The 15,962-nt window shown below is 49.8% G+C and overlaps 1 protein-coding gene across 1 annotated transcript; it reads left to right on the forward strand.

Moving 5' to 3' along the window:
• Window positions 1-10,039: 10,039 nt before the first annotated feature.
• LOC133046004 (15 kDa protein B-like) lies at window positions 10,040-13,505 on the forward strand. The gene is made up of 4 exons (XM_061128760.1): window positions 10,040-10,277; window positions 10,960-11,061; window positions 12,121-12,213; window positions 12,817-13,505. The coding sequence occupies exons 1-4, from the start codon at window positions 10,098-10,100 to the stop codon at window positions 12,910-12,912; spliced, it is 471 nt and encodes a 156-aa protein (XP_060984743.1). The 5' UTR covers window positions 10,040-10,097; the 3' UTR covers window positions 12,913-13,505.
• The last annotated feature ends 2,457 nt before the right edge of the window (window positions 13,506-15,962 follow it).

Here is a 15,962-nt window from a genome sequence, read left to right on the forward strand (position 1 = left end):
TGCCACGCCATGGACTGTAACCCACCAGGCTCCTCTGTCCATGGGGATTCTCCAGGCAAGAACACTGGAGTGGTTGCCATTCCCATCGCCAGGGGAATCTTCCCAACCCAGGGATTGAACCTTGCTCTCCTCCGTTGCAGGAGGATTCTTTAACATCTGAGCTGATTCCACCTAAATCAGTTAAGAGTAATCAAATTTGTAAGAATAAAAAGTAGAATGGTGACTTCTCAGGGACTGGAAGGAGAAAGGAAGGGGAATTAGTATTCAGTGGGCACAGAGTTACAGGGTGCGATGTTGAGAAAATTCTGGAGACGGATGATTGCACAATCATGTGAATGTATTAATACCTAATGCCACTGACCTGTGCACTTAAAAATGGTTAAAATGGAAGTTTTTTTTTTTTTAATGTAAGATCTTGCAGGTAATTTTTTTTTTTTTAAGGAAAAAGAAAATTTTACCAGCATCTGAAAAAGCTTGTTTCTGGAGGACCATCTTGAGGCCACCTGCTCAGAGGTGGAAGAACAGATTACGGTGTCAGCACGGCTGGTTTATCCTGAATCCTTGCTTCTTGGTTTGTAGGTGGATGTCTTCTGCCTGTGTCTTCACGTGGTCTTCCTTCTGTGCATGTCTCTGTCATAATGTCCTCTTATAAGGACCCCAGTCATCTTGGATTAGGGTCCACCCTCGTGACCTCAGGTTAACTTAGTTATCTCTTTAAAGATTGCATCTCCAAATACAGTCAACCTCTGAGGTACTGGGGGTTAGTACTTCAGCATATGAATTTTGAGGGACACAGTTCAACCCATAACTCATGGCCTCGGTGACATGAAGAGCAGTTAGCATGACAGGCATCAAAGAGGCACCAAGAGGTGAAGGGGCATGGACTGCTGAGGCACTGGGGTGAGGAGGGGTCGCTGGAAGCGAGACAGCAGAGAAGATGGCTCTGGGGTAAGCGGGGCCCTCCTGCTGCTGCCAAGTCGCTTCAGCCGTGTCCGACTCTGCACAACCCCATAGACGGCAGCCCACCAGGCTCCTCCGTCCCTGGGATTCTCCAGGCAAGAACACTGGAGTGGGTTGCTATTGCCTCCTCCATGGCCATTGCCCTGCTAGCGCACCTATCCTCACAGAGATGGGCAGAATTAGGAGTTTAAGGAAATCAAAGACTCACTTGTACTGCTGAAGGGTAGGTCCTGTCACAAGGGGGCAGCAAAGACCCCGTTCAGCCAAGGTAAACGGGCCTGTTCACCCCTTTCTCAAGACAGCTGTCTTATCAGAATTGGAATGACCTCAAAGACAGACATCCTCCCCCATTTTATTAATGTGAATTCATTTTAATGATGCAGAAACTGAGGCCTGGATTGGGGAGTGGACCACTCAAGCCTGCCAATAAGTGGATGAAGAGTCCAGGTTGGGCCTGGGTCTCCTCCCTTCTAGTTCATTTATTCAGCTAGTGTCTATTCAATACCCACTGCGCCCTAGGCACTGTTCTGGGCACTGCTGAATAAAACAAGCAAAGATCTCTGCCCTCATGAGAATACAATCTAATGAGGGGAGTTAGATATTAACACAGTGAAAAATATACAGTATATGAGATGGCAGTTAAAAACAGGACACCATAAAGACAATGGAAAGATTAGACCAAATTGAGTTATCTGTGAGACATAAGCAAGAAAGAGGACCATCTACAGTATATAAATCTCAAAAGTTCTCAGCCAAAAACTTATGGAAGGATGTCAGACCTCATCAGTAACCACGAAGATGCAGACCCAAACCACAGTGAAAGTTCACTTTGTACTCATGGGACAAATGAGTATAATGAATGAGTATACATCAGTGTTGGTGAGGACGTGGAGCAACAGGAACTCTCACCCGCTGCAAATGAGGCTGGAAATTGGTGCCACCACTACAGAAAACTGCATGATTTGGTCGTGTTGATGCTGCTAACAAAGACTGTCACCTGCCATTTCAGTAAATGGAGAATGTTGTGGCCACAAAGCCATCAGCCACCACTGCCCCCTGTGTGCCCTGGGAGAGATTTAGGATGGAGAACAAGATACTGGTACTACAAAATTAGCATGCTTATCAAAGGAATGATTTCAACAAGCCCACCCTCCTGCATCTTCCCATATAGAAAAGCTCTCCAATCACTGACTTGAGATGTCTGTTTTTGTGATTAGCAGTAATCTTTGGATGGCGTGCATGCGTGTGTGTATTTGTCATGTCCATCTCTTTGCAACCATGGACTGTAGCCCACCAGGCTCCTCTGCCCCTGAAATTTTCCAGGCAAGAATACTGGAGTGAGTTTCCATTTCCTACTCCAGGGGAATCTTGCCAACCCGGGGATCGAACCCATGTCTCTCGCATCTCCTACATTGGCAGGTGTATTCTTTAATACTGCACCATCTGGGAAGCCCTTGCACTACCTACTGCACACTTTTTCCTCAGCAAAAAAAAAAAAAACCAAAACACTCATACATCCTGGCTCCTCCCTTACATCTTTAGAACAGTCCCTCCGAGCTGAGGGACTACATCGCAGGCTTAAGTCTTCAGTAAGCCTTCTGAATAAAACATAATTCTCAACTTTTAGGTGGTTCTTTTTTTTTTCAGTTGACAACTCTGTATGTCTCCTGTGCCCCAGAAATTGGATTGCTGGGTGTGTGAATATAGGGTATTCAGGACATCTGAACAACTCCTGCCCAGGGAACACCAGAAGGTGTGTCCAGAAAGAAGGGTCATAGCCACCCAAACAGGAAACATGGAGTCCTCCCCCCGTGCCACCTTTCTTAGATGTGAATCCAGAATCACTGCATTATGGGTGGGGAAACTGAGGCAAGGAGAGGGGGAAAGAGGCTGCCCCAAACACCATGGAGCCTCTGAGGGAAGGTCAGAGGAGAGGTCTGGTGTGGTGAGGGAAGGGAGAGGAGAAGGGTAAAGGGAAGATGGGAGGTCACCTGGTCTCAGACCTGCAGGCTAGAGGCCAGAGGCAGAAGGATCCCATTGTGTCTCTCCTGTCTCAGCCAACATCCATGTTCCTGGAGCTTGGGGAGGGGACACCACGGTGGCTCCCCGCTCCCCTGGTTCAGAAAGAGCAGCGAAGACGTAGCTGCTCCTCCCTCCAGAGTGTCCAGAGCCCTCCAGGAATCCTCGAGGCATTGGTTACTTTCTCCCTATAGAAAAGGTTCCAACAAGACAGGTTTGCAAATATGAAGAAGGTTGGAGATCTGAGGCCCAGTCACGAACCAAACCTCTCCCAAGTGCCCAAGTTACTTGGCCAGCAGATGGCAGCAAGGCCACGGGGTTGTAACGACGCAGCTGCAATCCTGGGAGTCACTGACTGCACCAAAGCCCCATAGATTGGAAATTAGGGACTTGTTTTGTTTTGCTCAGAACCAGGTTTACTTCTTGGGGTGTCTGTGAGTGGAAGGAGGGCAACGGGGGATTCGTTCCTCCCCTGCCGAGGACAGATGTCTTCATTCAGGCTTTGCCAGGGAAAGCCTCAGGGTTGATAAGGCCTTCGGGATTCCCCAGACACACCCTCCTGACTGCATGGTGCCCGGCTGTGAGCGGCGGCACCCCACATGGGACCGAACTTTGAGACATTCTGGCCTTGGCCGTGAGAGCCCGGAGGCTGGGTGGCACCCCCGGGGCATGGGGTGGGGGCACAAACCTGCTGGCTCAGGGCTGAGGTCACCCTGTGGGACTGAGGCCACAGTCTTCCTGGGTCTCTGTGTCTCTGGGGCAGCTCGTATCCAGATTGCTGGTTCTAGAACATCAGATGTGTGTCCCCGGGGGACCAATGTGGCCACAGCCGCTTTCTCCACACCCTACTGGACTTGCACAGGTCACTTGGGCAAGGGCTAAGAGTTTCTGAAATCTGTGCCCCCTCCCTGACCACCCTGTTACAGCAAGGAGAAAGGTGAGGCCCATGAAGGGCAGAGCTTGCCCAATCTCCCACCAGGCTTCTTTCTTCATTATTTCAGACCTTGTGAAAGCTTTTTGCTCCAACCATCTTTTCAAGGAGGCACGGAAGCCATGGGGTCATTCAGGAGGAGTCGGGGGTCTCAGCTGCCTGTGGTTCTGGCCAGTAGAGTGTGCAGTGGAAATGGTCACTCGAATGGGATCTCATACCTCCGGCAGGTGGAAGACATTTCCCTGGAGTGTCCACTTCCTGCTCTCTGAACCCACAACTGCCCTCCAGTGCCTCACCCATGCCCTGCTCCAACCTTGGGCCCCAGGGTCCAGTCACAGGCTGGGTGGGTCTTGGAGAAACCTCCTACTGGACACGTGGAATCCTGCCCTCACCCTCTGCAGTTCAGCTCCCAGCATCCAGGGAATAAGACATGCAGCTCCCAGGCTGAAGGCAGAGTGGCGTGGTGGAGGACACAACCCTGGGATTTGGGGTTGGAATCCTGGCACTTCCACTGATCAGCCCTGTAATCAGGGTCTCTCTGAAAAATTGAGTCCTTCTGTCAAGAGACTGGAGGGTTAAGAGCTGCGTGTTTACTAATGGTCTCAGCTGCATCTGACTTATCACGGCCTTAAATAAAAACCACCACACCTGAGCTGCCTCCACTCACATTAGCCTTAATCCTCTCACTGTGCTTACAAGGTAAGAGTTGTTACCTCTGCTTCAAGGATGAGATACAGTGAATACCAGCAGTGGTAAAGAACCCACCTGCCAGTGAAGGAGAGGCGGGTTCAATCCCTGGCGCAGGAAGATCCCCTGGAGAAGAACATGGCAACCCACTCCAGTATTCTCGCTTGGGAAATCCCATGGACAGAGGAGCCTGGAGGGTTAGAGTCCATGGGGTTGCAAAAGAGTCGGACACAACTGAGCAATTGACAACAACACTGAATCCCAGAGAGACTGGCCAAGACCCAGTGGAGACATGGCAGCAGCGGGAGTTGAACCCAGGTCGATGGAATCCTGAAGCTGAAGCAGGGCTCAGACAGCTGTATTCTGCATTGCTCTAGGTCAGTTATTGAGCACAAATTATTGAAGGATTTTTATGTGGCTATTACAGAGTGTGACTCTGTACTCATACTCTGTAAAGTCTACCTGTCAAAAAAAAAAAAAAAAAGTCCCAATTATTTTTCCACTGAAGAGCCCCCAACCTGAGTTCCCAGCCCTGACTATGCCATTCAACCTCAAACCTCTGGACATGTCAGAGTCTTAGGATTTGATGGGATTATAAAGGCTACATAGTCTGTCCTTGTGCCTCTCTATTGGATGTTTGAACCCTAAATTTGTTGCAACAACATGTTGCAAGTAACATAAAAGCCCATTCAAAGTAGCTTAAATGGTAACATCCAGAGGCCCTCCACCTTCAGGCGAGGTGTGACCTAGCAGCTCAGTGATGTCATAAGGAGCTATTTTTCTCTCTTTCCTCTCTGTCTTCTGTGGTGCTGACCTCATCCTTAGGGGCCTACCTCACATCCCAAGATGTTTTCTTTGTCACAGCTAGTCACTCTTCCTTGTTTATTTCCAAGAGGAGGGAAAGTGCCTAGTATTCCCACTGGAAGTTCCGAGATGTATTTTAAGTGGAGCAGCTTAATCACTTGCACAGCCTGAGTCAAGCACCGATAGTGGTGGAGAGATGACAGGTTCTCTCGACGTAGACCAAGCTGAGTTTTCCTCTCCCAGAACCACGCAGCTCCTCTAAGGGGAACTGGGCCTGACGGGTAGGGAGAAGGGGCAGGGGAAATGGATGCTGGAGAAGCCAGGCGTCAGATGGCCCTTTGAGTCTCCTACAGTTTCCCTGCCGAGTGGTCTTCCAGACTCAGTTCAACGTCTCCCAGGCCTCCTCCACCAGGCTGCACTCCAGCTTTTGTCAAGGGGACCTTTCTTGGATTTGAGACCTTTCTTGTTGACATGTCTCCTCCTGGGAATCCAACCTTTGGTTCTGTCTCCATCCTCTGAGCCCACAAGAACAGTCTGGTCCTCTTGTTCATGGCAGCCTTTCAGAGACAGAGCAGGGAATCAAAGTCACCCTGTCAGCCCTCTCCTCAAGGTAAAACTTCCCACTTTCCTGTCGTCCTACACTGGACTCAACCAGTGTCACTTGGGCATGTTTACTAACTTCTCCAGGCCTCATCAGCCTCACTGATCAAGGCTGGGGCTTCTCAGACTGATGGGGAGCCATGTGATGGGGGCCTGCAAAGTCCCTGAAAAAGTATTCTACACATCTAAAGCCTTGGTTTTACTGGAGGTTTTCTTTTCCCTCCAATGGAAATCTAAAACCTTTTAATTTTAAAAACATTATGTGAACAACTCAACAATATAAGGACAAATAACCCAATTAAAAATTGTACAAAGGATTTGCAGAGACATTTCTCCAAAGAAGATATACAAACAGACATGAAGAGACACTCAACATCATTAGCTCTTAGGGAAATACAAATCAAAACCACAATGAAATATCACTTCACACCCACTAGGATGGCTATAAGAAGAGAGACAATAATAATTGTTGGCAAGATGTGGAATACCACAGACTCGCTGGTGAGAATGTAAAACAGTACAGGCTCTTTGGAAAACACTTTGATAAATCCTCACAAAATTAAACACAGAGTTACCATATGACCCAGAAATTCCATTCCTAAGTATAGGCCCAAGGTAACTGAAAACATATGTCCACATAAAAAACTAGTATGTGAATATTCATAGTAGCATGATTCATAAAAGCAAAAATGTGGAAACAACCCAAATGTCTTTCAACTGATGAATGGATCAACAAATGTGGTTTATCCATATGGTGAAATCTTATTCAGTCATAAAAAGGAATTAATCTACAACATGGATGAACCTTGGAACTATGATGCTAAGTGAACAAAGCCAGACACAAAAGACCACATATTTTATGATTTCAATTACATGAAATGTCCAGTAAAGGAAACCCATAAAGACAGAAAGAAGATTATTGGCTGCCAGGGGCAAAGGGGAAGGGAAAATGGGGAGTGACTACTAATTGGCACATGGTTTATTTTTAGGAAGATGAAAATGTTATGAGTTGTACACTTTGAAAGGGCAAATTGTATGATATGTGAATGTCATCTCAATAAAAAGAGCTCCATTCATCTTTAAAAAATAACAGTTGCAGATATGGAATAAAACATAGACTCCATATGAGTATTTTAAAAATATTTTTGCTGTTTTCCCACTACAATATTGTAATGTAATTAGCCTCAATTAAAATTAATAATTTAAAAAATATATTTTTGTTATTTTTGTAAAACAAAGATGTTTATTGTAAAAAACTTTTTCAAATAATAAAGTTGAAAAAAAAAACAAACAAAACCTCAGAATCCTTTGCCAGCTCCATACAGAGAAAAACACAGTGGTAATCATTACTAACATGTTAGCAAACATCCTTCCAGGCACCTTGCTAGTGATGCTGTCGTGGATACTGACCAGTGTACACTTTTCTGTTCAAGGAACTGAAACTCACAGTGGAGGCTGTACTGGTCTGTGCAAGCCCCCTCTCTGCCTTTTTTCCCTCCCATCCCATTTCCTGCCCTCTCAACCATCATTCATTTTTACCTGTGCCGTGGAGGTGTTATAAAATGTTTATCAGTTTGAAGGATGTATTCTGATGTATTTTCCACACATATACATGGCTAGAGAGAAGTGGGCGGGGGGAGTTGTTACGTATCTCATTCTATTTCTTTCCTCTGGTGCCAAGCACCATGTGTTTAAGACGGATCTGTGGTCCAGTTGCTATATGTTCATCTGATGTGTTGCTCTATCTCGGGATTTCTCAACCTCGGCACTGACGTTGGGGCTGGACCGTTCTTCCTTGTGGGGGCTGCCCTATGCCCTGTGGGGTGATTAGCAGTATCCAGTAGGTGCTGGCTGCGCCTTCTCCCCAGCTGTGACAATCAAAACTGTCTCTAGATATTGACAATTGTCCTCGGGGTCCAGGGGCAAAATCTCCCCAGTTGAGAATCCTTGCTTCTTGTCAACTTGTATACCAGAAACAGAATATGTGCTGCAGCTAGACATCCAGAAAAAAAGATTTTGCTCGGCTATAGCAAAATTCCCTCCGGATGTTCTGAGTGTCAGCACCTTGCCGCCATCCAGCTGAGCCACACTGGGTGGAAATGTGTGGGGTATGAGAAACTGGCCTTTGAGCTATGCATAAAATCCTTTAAGGGTAAAATCATTTATTCCCTCAGCCAGCGTTTACTGAGCAGCTACTATATGCCAGATACTCGTCTTCGCACTGGGTAAAGAATCAGCTTTCAAGGAGCTTACCCTCAAAGTGGGAAATAAAGTAAATAATAAACAACTGTTGCTACTCAACAGCAAGTGCTATGAAGAAAGTTGTGTCTGAATAAGAAAGCAGAGATGGGAGCATAGGAAGGCCTGAGCAGGAAGTCCTCCTGAGGACTTGAAAGTGAGATAGGATGCCAGTGTGAAGGTTAGGGGAAAGCTTTCTTGAGATCAACAAAATTAAAAATGCACTTCCCTTTTTACCACACAGATTCTCATTGCATTTTAACTCGGAGGAGACAGTAGGACATTTCATGATAGGAAGAGCTTAGGATTCTACAGTGAGCACCTACTGTCTCTCCTTATCAGACTTCCTGGGATGGACACAAGATCAGCTGCAGCAGAACCATCATTCTCCAACTAAGAACCTCTGATGAATGCAATCCCGCTGATAACTGGATATGTATTCCAACAAGTAGTAGCAGTATTCCATGAGGAGAAATATCCCAAGTGTTCTAACCCAATTGCTCTTGAAGCATATTTATACTGTTTCTAATTTTTCACCATTATACGCCACAGCTGCATGGATCTGATGATGAAACTCGGGCCTTTGAGGACCTGTTGGGTCTGCCAAGGACTGTTCTGTGCTCTGCCCCCTCTCCCTACTTCCGGCTCTGTCCTCAGCTCCACCCTTAGCCTCTGGAGGAAGGGTGGACTGCTCTGTGCCTTGGTCTCCCCCCTGGCAGTCTTTAGTGAGAACAGCTGGTAGCCACCCTCCTTCTCCCCAGTTTCTGAGTCTCCTGCAGAAGAGGAACCCAGAACCATGGGCGGGCTGGCAAGTCAACCCGCTGACCCCAGTAACAGGGGGAGCCGAGGACAATGGGAGCCCTCAGAGAAGGCAGAGGCTCCTGCGGTTCCCCTTGTGAGCTGCTGCCTGGGGCTGCCTGTGTCAACAGCCAGGGGTCCCTACCCTGAGCCTGTTGGGGACAGCCTCCCCGCTTTGCCTGCCAGGAACGGCCTGGGGATGTGGACATCAAGGCTCTCCCTGGAGGGGTTGCTGCTATCAAACCCAGTGAGAGGGACTAGTGAGCCATGACTTGTCAGATCTTATGATTTTTTTCGAAGTAAGTCAGGCATCCAGATTTTTAAGGATTGACAACCAGTGTTTTAGGGCTTCCCCGGTGGCTCAGCAATAGAGAATCTGCCTGCCAACGCAGGGGATGTGTATTCGATCCCTGGGTGGGCAAGATCCCCTGGAGGAGGCAATGAAACCCACTCCAGTATTCTTGCCTGGGCAATCCCATGGACAGAGGAGCCTGGCGGCTACAGTCCAAGGGGTCACAAAAGAGTTGGGACATGAGTGAGCAACTTAAACAACACAATCAATATTTAAAAATACATGCAATGTGGTAGGTGTCAGCCAGAGTACAGCCTTCGACTGGACCATCTGTCTGTGCTTGCAGCTGAGACACGGTCACACACAGAACTCATGGATCCCAGGCAGCTGTTTCGGAACCAAACCACACCAACCAGGCAAGAGACGGCACAGGGTCCTGGAGTGCCAGAGCCAGGGGTGGCCTCCCTGTGGCGTGGGGTAGGGGGTGAGACGGACAGTGGGCCAAAGTGAAGGGACGTGCCCAGCATCCCACCGGTCCCCTGCCCCCAGCTCGGGGCGGCCTCACTCCTAGGCCTATTGCCCAATCCCCCTTGCCTCTTAGTCACTGATATTTTGGAATGTTGGCTAACAGCGGGTGCCTAGCAGAGGAAGAGACAGGCCCCTTTCAGGAAGGCCTCAGCCCCTGCATGTCGCCAGCAGGCCTTGGGCAAGGCTGCGTGTTTACCACCTAAAAGGGGCTGCAAGTGGCAGAGGATCTGAGAAGGGACAATGGCAGGGACTTGGAAGGCCCTGGTGCTGGTGGCAGGCTTGGCGGCTGTGGCCTGCGTGGCCCAGCGCAGTCTGAGCTATGAAGAGATTGTCACCCAGGCCCTGAAGTTCTTCAACCAGGGCCGGCGAGGTCAGCGCATCTTCGGCCTGCTGGAAAGCACCCCGCCGCCACCTGACTTGGTGAGTGTCAGAGGCCCAAGCCTGGGGCGCGGGTACCGTCTACCTCACAGCATCCCGTGAGGCCAGTAGGCAGGAGCGAGTGCCCCACACAGGCACAAAGTGCTTGATTAACAGTAGATGCTGTTATTACTATAATGTGTCTCCACTCAGAAGGTAAAACAGAGACTGCAATCTCTCTCCAGCCTGACAGCTGGCTAGCTGATCAATTCCGGGATCTGCCCAAGGCTGGAATGTGGGGTCTGGGAGTCCATTCTGCACGCAGGCCCTGGACTTGAGGGAGTAAGCAGAGCTGTTTCAAAGGATGGACAGGAGCCGCCTGGTCCCACCAGCACCTCACCAGAGCCTTCCAGGGTCCCCCTTCCCACCCCCTCACCTCTCTCCTGGCAGTTAAGTGTGGGAGGCAAGTATTCTAGCTCCTTTGGCACAGAAGAAGACATTGAGGTGCAAAGACGGGAGGCGACCCCTCAAGGTGGTCCAGCCATGAAGTGGTGGCCTCCGCTGGTTTCCAGAAGCCCTGCATGCCTTCAGTCTCTGCTGCGGCCGTCTGGAGTGGCCGCCTCCCTTAGGTGGGAAGTGCAGACCCCGGGCAAGTCCTTTCCAGCTTGGAACTGTGATCTCTCCTCCCTGACTGTGTTCTCTCCTGTGTAAAAGGGACATGACCGTGACTCTTCTGCTTCTTTAGAACTCCACCACCATCCCGCTCAACTTCAGGATTAAAGAGACCGTGTGCTTTCTGTTCCGGCACCGCCGCCGGCCCCGACAGTGTCCTTTCAGGGAGGGCGGGGTGAGTCTTCCATCCGTCCCCTGGCCCCCTGCCCCAGTGAGCAGGACAAGGAACTCCCCTTCTCTCTCGGCTCCTTCCCAGAGCCCGTGTTTGCTTCCACCCACCCACAGACTTGACTGTGGAAGCTTTTTTAAAAAAATATTGGGTTTTTCCTTATGGCTTTTTCTTACTACAAATTATCAATCCTTATTAGAAAAGCAATACATGCTAAAGAAATGACTAAATATTAAAAGAGAAAGAACAAAGGGGGACTATAATCCACCTCAGTTCAATTCAGTTGTTCAGTCGTGTCTGACTCTTTGCGACCCCATGGACTGCAGCACGCCAGGCCTCCCTGTCCATCACCAACTCCTGGAGTTTACTCAAACTCATGTCCATGAGTCAGTGATGCCATCCAACCATCTCATCCTCTGTCATCTCCTTTTCCTCCCATCTTCAACCTTTCCCAGCATCAGGGTCTTTTCAAATGAGTTGGCTCTTTGCATCAGGTGGCCAAAGTATTGGAGTTTCAGCTTCAGCATCAGTCCTTCCAGTTGAATATTCAGGACTTATTTCCTTTAGGATGGACTGGTTGGATCTCCTTGCAGTCCAAGGGATTCTCAAGAGTCTTCTCCAACACCACAGTTGAAAAGCATAAGTTATTTTTTAGTTTTTGTTGATGATTTTATATTCCACCCAGATAACTGCTTTTCTAAAATTAGGAAAATAATTCATTATAGCAACCTAACAAAACTTAGAGAAGCGAAGTAAAAAACAAAAAATCTGCAACCCCACTACTCAGGAGACATTAACTGTTGGTGTATCATTTCGGTACCTTTTTGATGTACACACGAGTGTTTTAAACAATATAACTCCCTCTCGGCTAATTTATGGAGACCCTTTCCCGTGCAAGAACCTGCATGGAAGTCCTTAATGCTATCGGGCGCGCACTGAGCCTGCCCGGGTGTCCCCAGCGGCCGCTGCTCCCTCCGGCGTCTAGCGGGTGGCTTGGAGCTCGGGAGCCGGGGGACCCGGGCCAGGGCGCTGTCCGCTGCAGCCCGTGTGCTTGCTCCCCGGCAGGAGGAGCGGAACTGCACCGGTGCCTTCTTCATGCTGCGGCAACTCCGCCTCCTGTCGCTCAACTGCGTGCCGGACGGTGAGCTGCGGCCGGAGGTGAGACCCTGCGACCTCACCTGCCCCAGTTCCGGTCTCGGCGGCGCTCTGACCGGTGACCGCCAGTGATCGAGGGTCCCTCACCCGGGCCACTGACTTAGGCCCGTGGAACCTCAGTTCTGGAGGCCCCAGACCTTAGACCTGGAAACTGAACCAGTCTAAACGCAAGTAGTCTGGAGGGGAGAGGCATGGCCAGACCTTGATGATTGATGGCTAGTTGTCTGGCTGAAGGGCATCTGGGCAGGGACTGATGGTCTCCTCCTGGGGCTGGGAGGGGACTCAGTCTTCCACCGGCTGTTCTCTGGGCCCTGAGCTCTGGTAACCTGCTTCCCCATCCCACTTTTGGGAAGACAAGCCGGAGGTGGAGCCTCCTGGTAAGTGAGTGGAATAGCCGGGGTGGACAAGAGTGGCAGGTGTTCCTAGCCCCTCTGGGCTTTGGGCGTAGGGCCTGACTGGGGACCCCTCCAGCGCCATCACCAAGGTCACTGCCTGGGCTTCAACACTCATCCCCACCTGGGGGGAGAGGGGCTACATGTGGGACAGGAAAGTGTGGGGGCAGGGGGGCGATGGATGAGGGCGCTCACTGTGGGATCACTCCTGCAGCCTCGCTGGGTGAGGCGGTCTGCTGGGTCCTCTGGGGAAGACCCTCCAGAACTTGACAGCTCCAGTCTGCCACCTGCGGTCAGGGACCTGTACTAGAGAGCCAAGTACGACATCATCTCCAACATCCTGAGGAATTTCTAGGGCTGGAGAAGGGAAGGGATGCCCTGCAAGCCCACAGCGACCTGCGATTCCCCCCCATTCTCTTCCTCTGCTGCCCTCAGCACTCCCTGGCCTGCAAATGAGCCCCCCATACTCCTCTGCCTTTGCATACCTGCTTCCCTCTGCCGGGGATTCCTGCCCATCCTGTGTCTGTGGATGCTCCACATCCTTCCAGGCACAGGTCCAAAGTCACTGCCCCAAGGAAGCCTCTCTGCTCTTCCTGAGCAGCGCAAGTGTCCTTCCCTTGTCCGTGGTGCAGTCACGATCCTCAAACCACGCTGGCAAGTACGAGCTGCGTCCCGGGCTACAGAGCACTGTCTCTCCTGCCAGCCGGGCCCTCCTATGCCAGCTGCAGGTGGCTGGGGAGGGAGTTTCTCTGCCAAGTGCTCCTGAATCCCGGGAGGGCAGTTCTTTCTGGGCAGGACCCTGAGTGCCCCTGTTCCCTGCCCAGTCACTGTGACAACGAAATGTCCCTTCATATATCTGGCACCCCCAAGAGGGGGCCAGGGCATCCTCTGCTGAGAGCGACAGGAGTGAAACACAATAAAATGTTTCTAAGTGAAATGATTATGTGAATAAGCGAATGAATCAAGTGTCAGGGCTGGGCCAGCTGGACTCAGGATGAAGAGACCAACGAGGCAGGTCCTGGGCGTGGGATTCCACTTTGCATCTTGGGCACACAGACTCCCTGAGGTCAGGGCAGGGACAATGAAGAGAAACGGGATAATGAGGGGTGCCGTCTGAGGGCCATCCTGGGAGCTCAAGAAGGCATAGTAACCTGCCCCCAGGTTACTCTAGAACCACCTTTCTTTCCTTCCTTCCTGCTACCTTTATTCTTCCTCCTTTATCATAAAGCTCCAGCCAGAAGTTCTTCCGGATCCCCAGACTTGCACGTCAGATGGCCTCACAGACGCCTCCCCACGGACGTCCCAGGGGTGCCACCCACTCAGAATCTTCCCTCCAGACCAGGCTTCTTAGTGCCCAGCCCCATCCAGCTGATGGCAGCCTCATCCGCCCAAGGACCTGAGCCTTGCTCAGACTCTCTGCTGTCTCTTAGGGAGAGTCTGGTCTTGGAGTTAGTCTCTATCCTGACGGTTCCTGATCCATTCAGCCCTAAGAAGAGGGCCTGGCACATGGTAGTTGCTCAGTAAACACTTGTTGAGTGGACAAAAGCCTTTCTCCTCACCAGTAGGCCCCCCTTTTCAAGTCTTTGCTAGAAAAATATCTGTGGGAAACTCTCTCATTTCAGGGGCCATTGTGTAGAGCCCCTCGGGGGAATAGGTTTTTATCAGCCAGGGCTTCCCTGGTAGCTCATCTGGTAAAGAATCCATCTGCAATGCTGGAGACTCTGGTTCACTTTTTGGGTTGGGAAGATCCCCTGAAGAAAGGAGAGGCCACGAACTCCAGGATTTCTTGCCTGGAGAATCCCACGGACAGAGGAGCCTGGTGGGCTACAGTCTATGGGGTCTCAAAGAGACGGACATGACTGAGTGACTAAGCACAGCACAGGAAAGCCAAGGACTCCTATTAATGACAATAGCCATGATTTATGAATGCTACTTCCCACACAGTGAACGGAAACACACTTCTCAGGTCTTAGAACAGTATTGCAATGTGCATGCGTCACCAGCAACTTTTAGTGAGAAAAGTACGCCTCAAGGAAATTGGCTGACTCAACTGTCGTCCACACTCCAACCCCCTTATGGTCTAAATCTTAGGGAGCACCAGTGGAGGGTGACAGGGGTGGGGGATGTTGCAGGGAGTGACCCTCGGGTGGGAAATGGGCAGGTTTGGGTGGACCAGGATAAACTAGACCTCAGACCATCTCTCCCTGTGGTGGGGCGATGATGTTCACCTGGAGAAGGCCCTTGTAGACCCACAGAAGATGCCAGCAGCTGAGGCACACCATGTATCACTCCCTTGCCTGACCTCCACCCCGAGAGAGTACTCCCAGGCCTCATCCAGGTCTTCTGGGGGGCCCTGGACACTAATGGGGCTCAGCAACTTCTCCCTGGAAGTTCAAGACTCATCTGTGGCCGTCAATGTTGCATCACATGAGGTCTGGGGAAGCTGGCCCATCATACAGTACCTGAGTCGGGGAGATCCCCTGGAGAAGGAAATGGCCACCCACTCCAGTATTCTTGCCTGGAGAATCCCATGGGCAGAGGAACCTGGCAGGCTACAGTCCATGGGGTCACAAAAGCTGGACAGGACTTAGTGACTAAACCACCATCATCACAAACAGATACAATGTGATACAATGTGAGCTTTATTTTTAAAAGAAAAAATGACCATAGTCATTTTATGTCCCATTTTACAACCAGCTTATTTTCATTCAACCTATTAGCCAACACACTTCAGTCACTATTGGCTCACATTTTTTTTTTCCTGTCTTATGCTTCATTGGGTGACTAGACTTCCATTTATTTAAATTACTCCTGCTGTTGAAGTTGTTTCCCATTTTTTGCTTTGTTTTTAAACAATGTTGAGATAAAAATAAGTTCCTAGAATGGAAATAGTATCAGAGTGTATGAGCATCTTAAGAACTTAATGTATTGCTAAATTACTATCTAGGATTGTAGACAGTAGTTAAGCAATATTGCTCTTCTGGCAGTTTTATTTACGCTACTTGGAAACAGGGAATGGCCTGAGTGCCCAGCCACTAGAGGAATGGTTAAGTAATTTGTGTTATACTCACTGGATTGCATATTGTACAGCCTTTAAGGTAAATCTGAAGACAATGTTAAATCAAGGAAAATGCTTGTGTTAGACTGGAGCAAAGGACCTGCTAAGCTGGGTTTATCCCCACGTGATGGAGACCACAGTGCCCTTGGAGTCCACAGGTCCCCTCATCATCTCGGCCTGAACTGCACCCCAAGATCTGGAGCCCCAGATGAGACAGTAAACCTTGGGGACTCAGAAGCCACAGTGCAAATCAGTGTCCAACTGTTTCTTTTTTTTTTTTTTTAAAACAGCTTTATTGAGCT

This window comes from Dama dama, chromosome 24, assembly GCF_033118175.1.
Source record: "Dama dama isolate Ldn47 chromosome 24, ASM3311817v1, whole genome shotgun sequence".
Lineage (NCBI taxonomy): Eukaryota > Metazoa > Chordata > Mammalia > Artiodactyla > Cervidae > Dama > Dama dama.

Excerpts from the sequence above, each read along its gene's own strand:
- LOC133046004 (XM_061128760.1), top strand. The coding sequence starts at position 10,098 with ATGGCAGGGACTTGGAAGGCCCTGGTGCTGGTGGCAGGCTTGGCGGCT. Across the intron at positions 11,062-12,120 it reads GTCCTTTCAGGGAGGGCGGG|GAGGAGCGGAACTGCACCGG; the intron begins GTGAGTCTTCCA and ends GCTCCCCGGCAG. Across the intron at positions 12,214-12,816 it reads ACGGTGAGCTGCGGCCGGAG|CCTCGCTGGGTGAGGCGGTC; the intron begins GTGAGACCCTGC and ends TCACTCCTGCAG.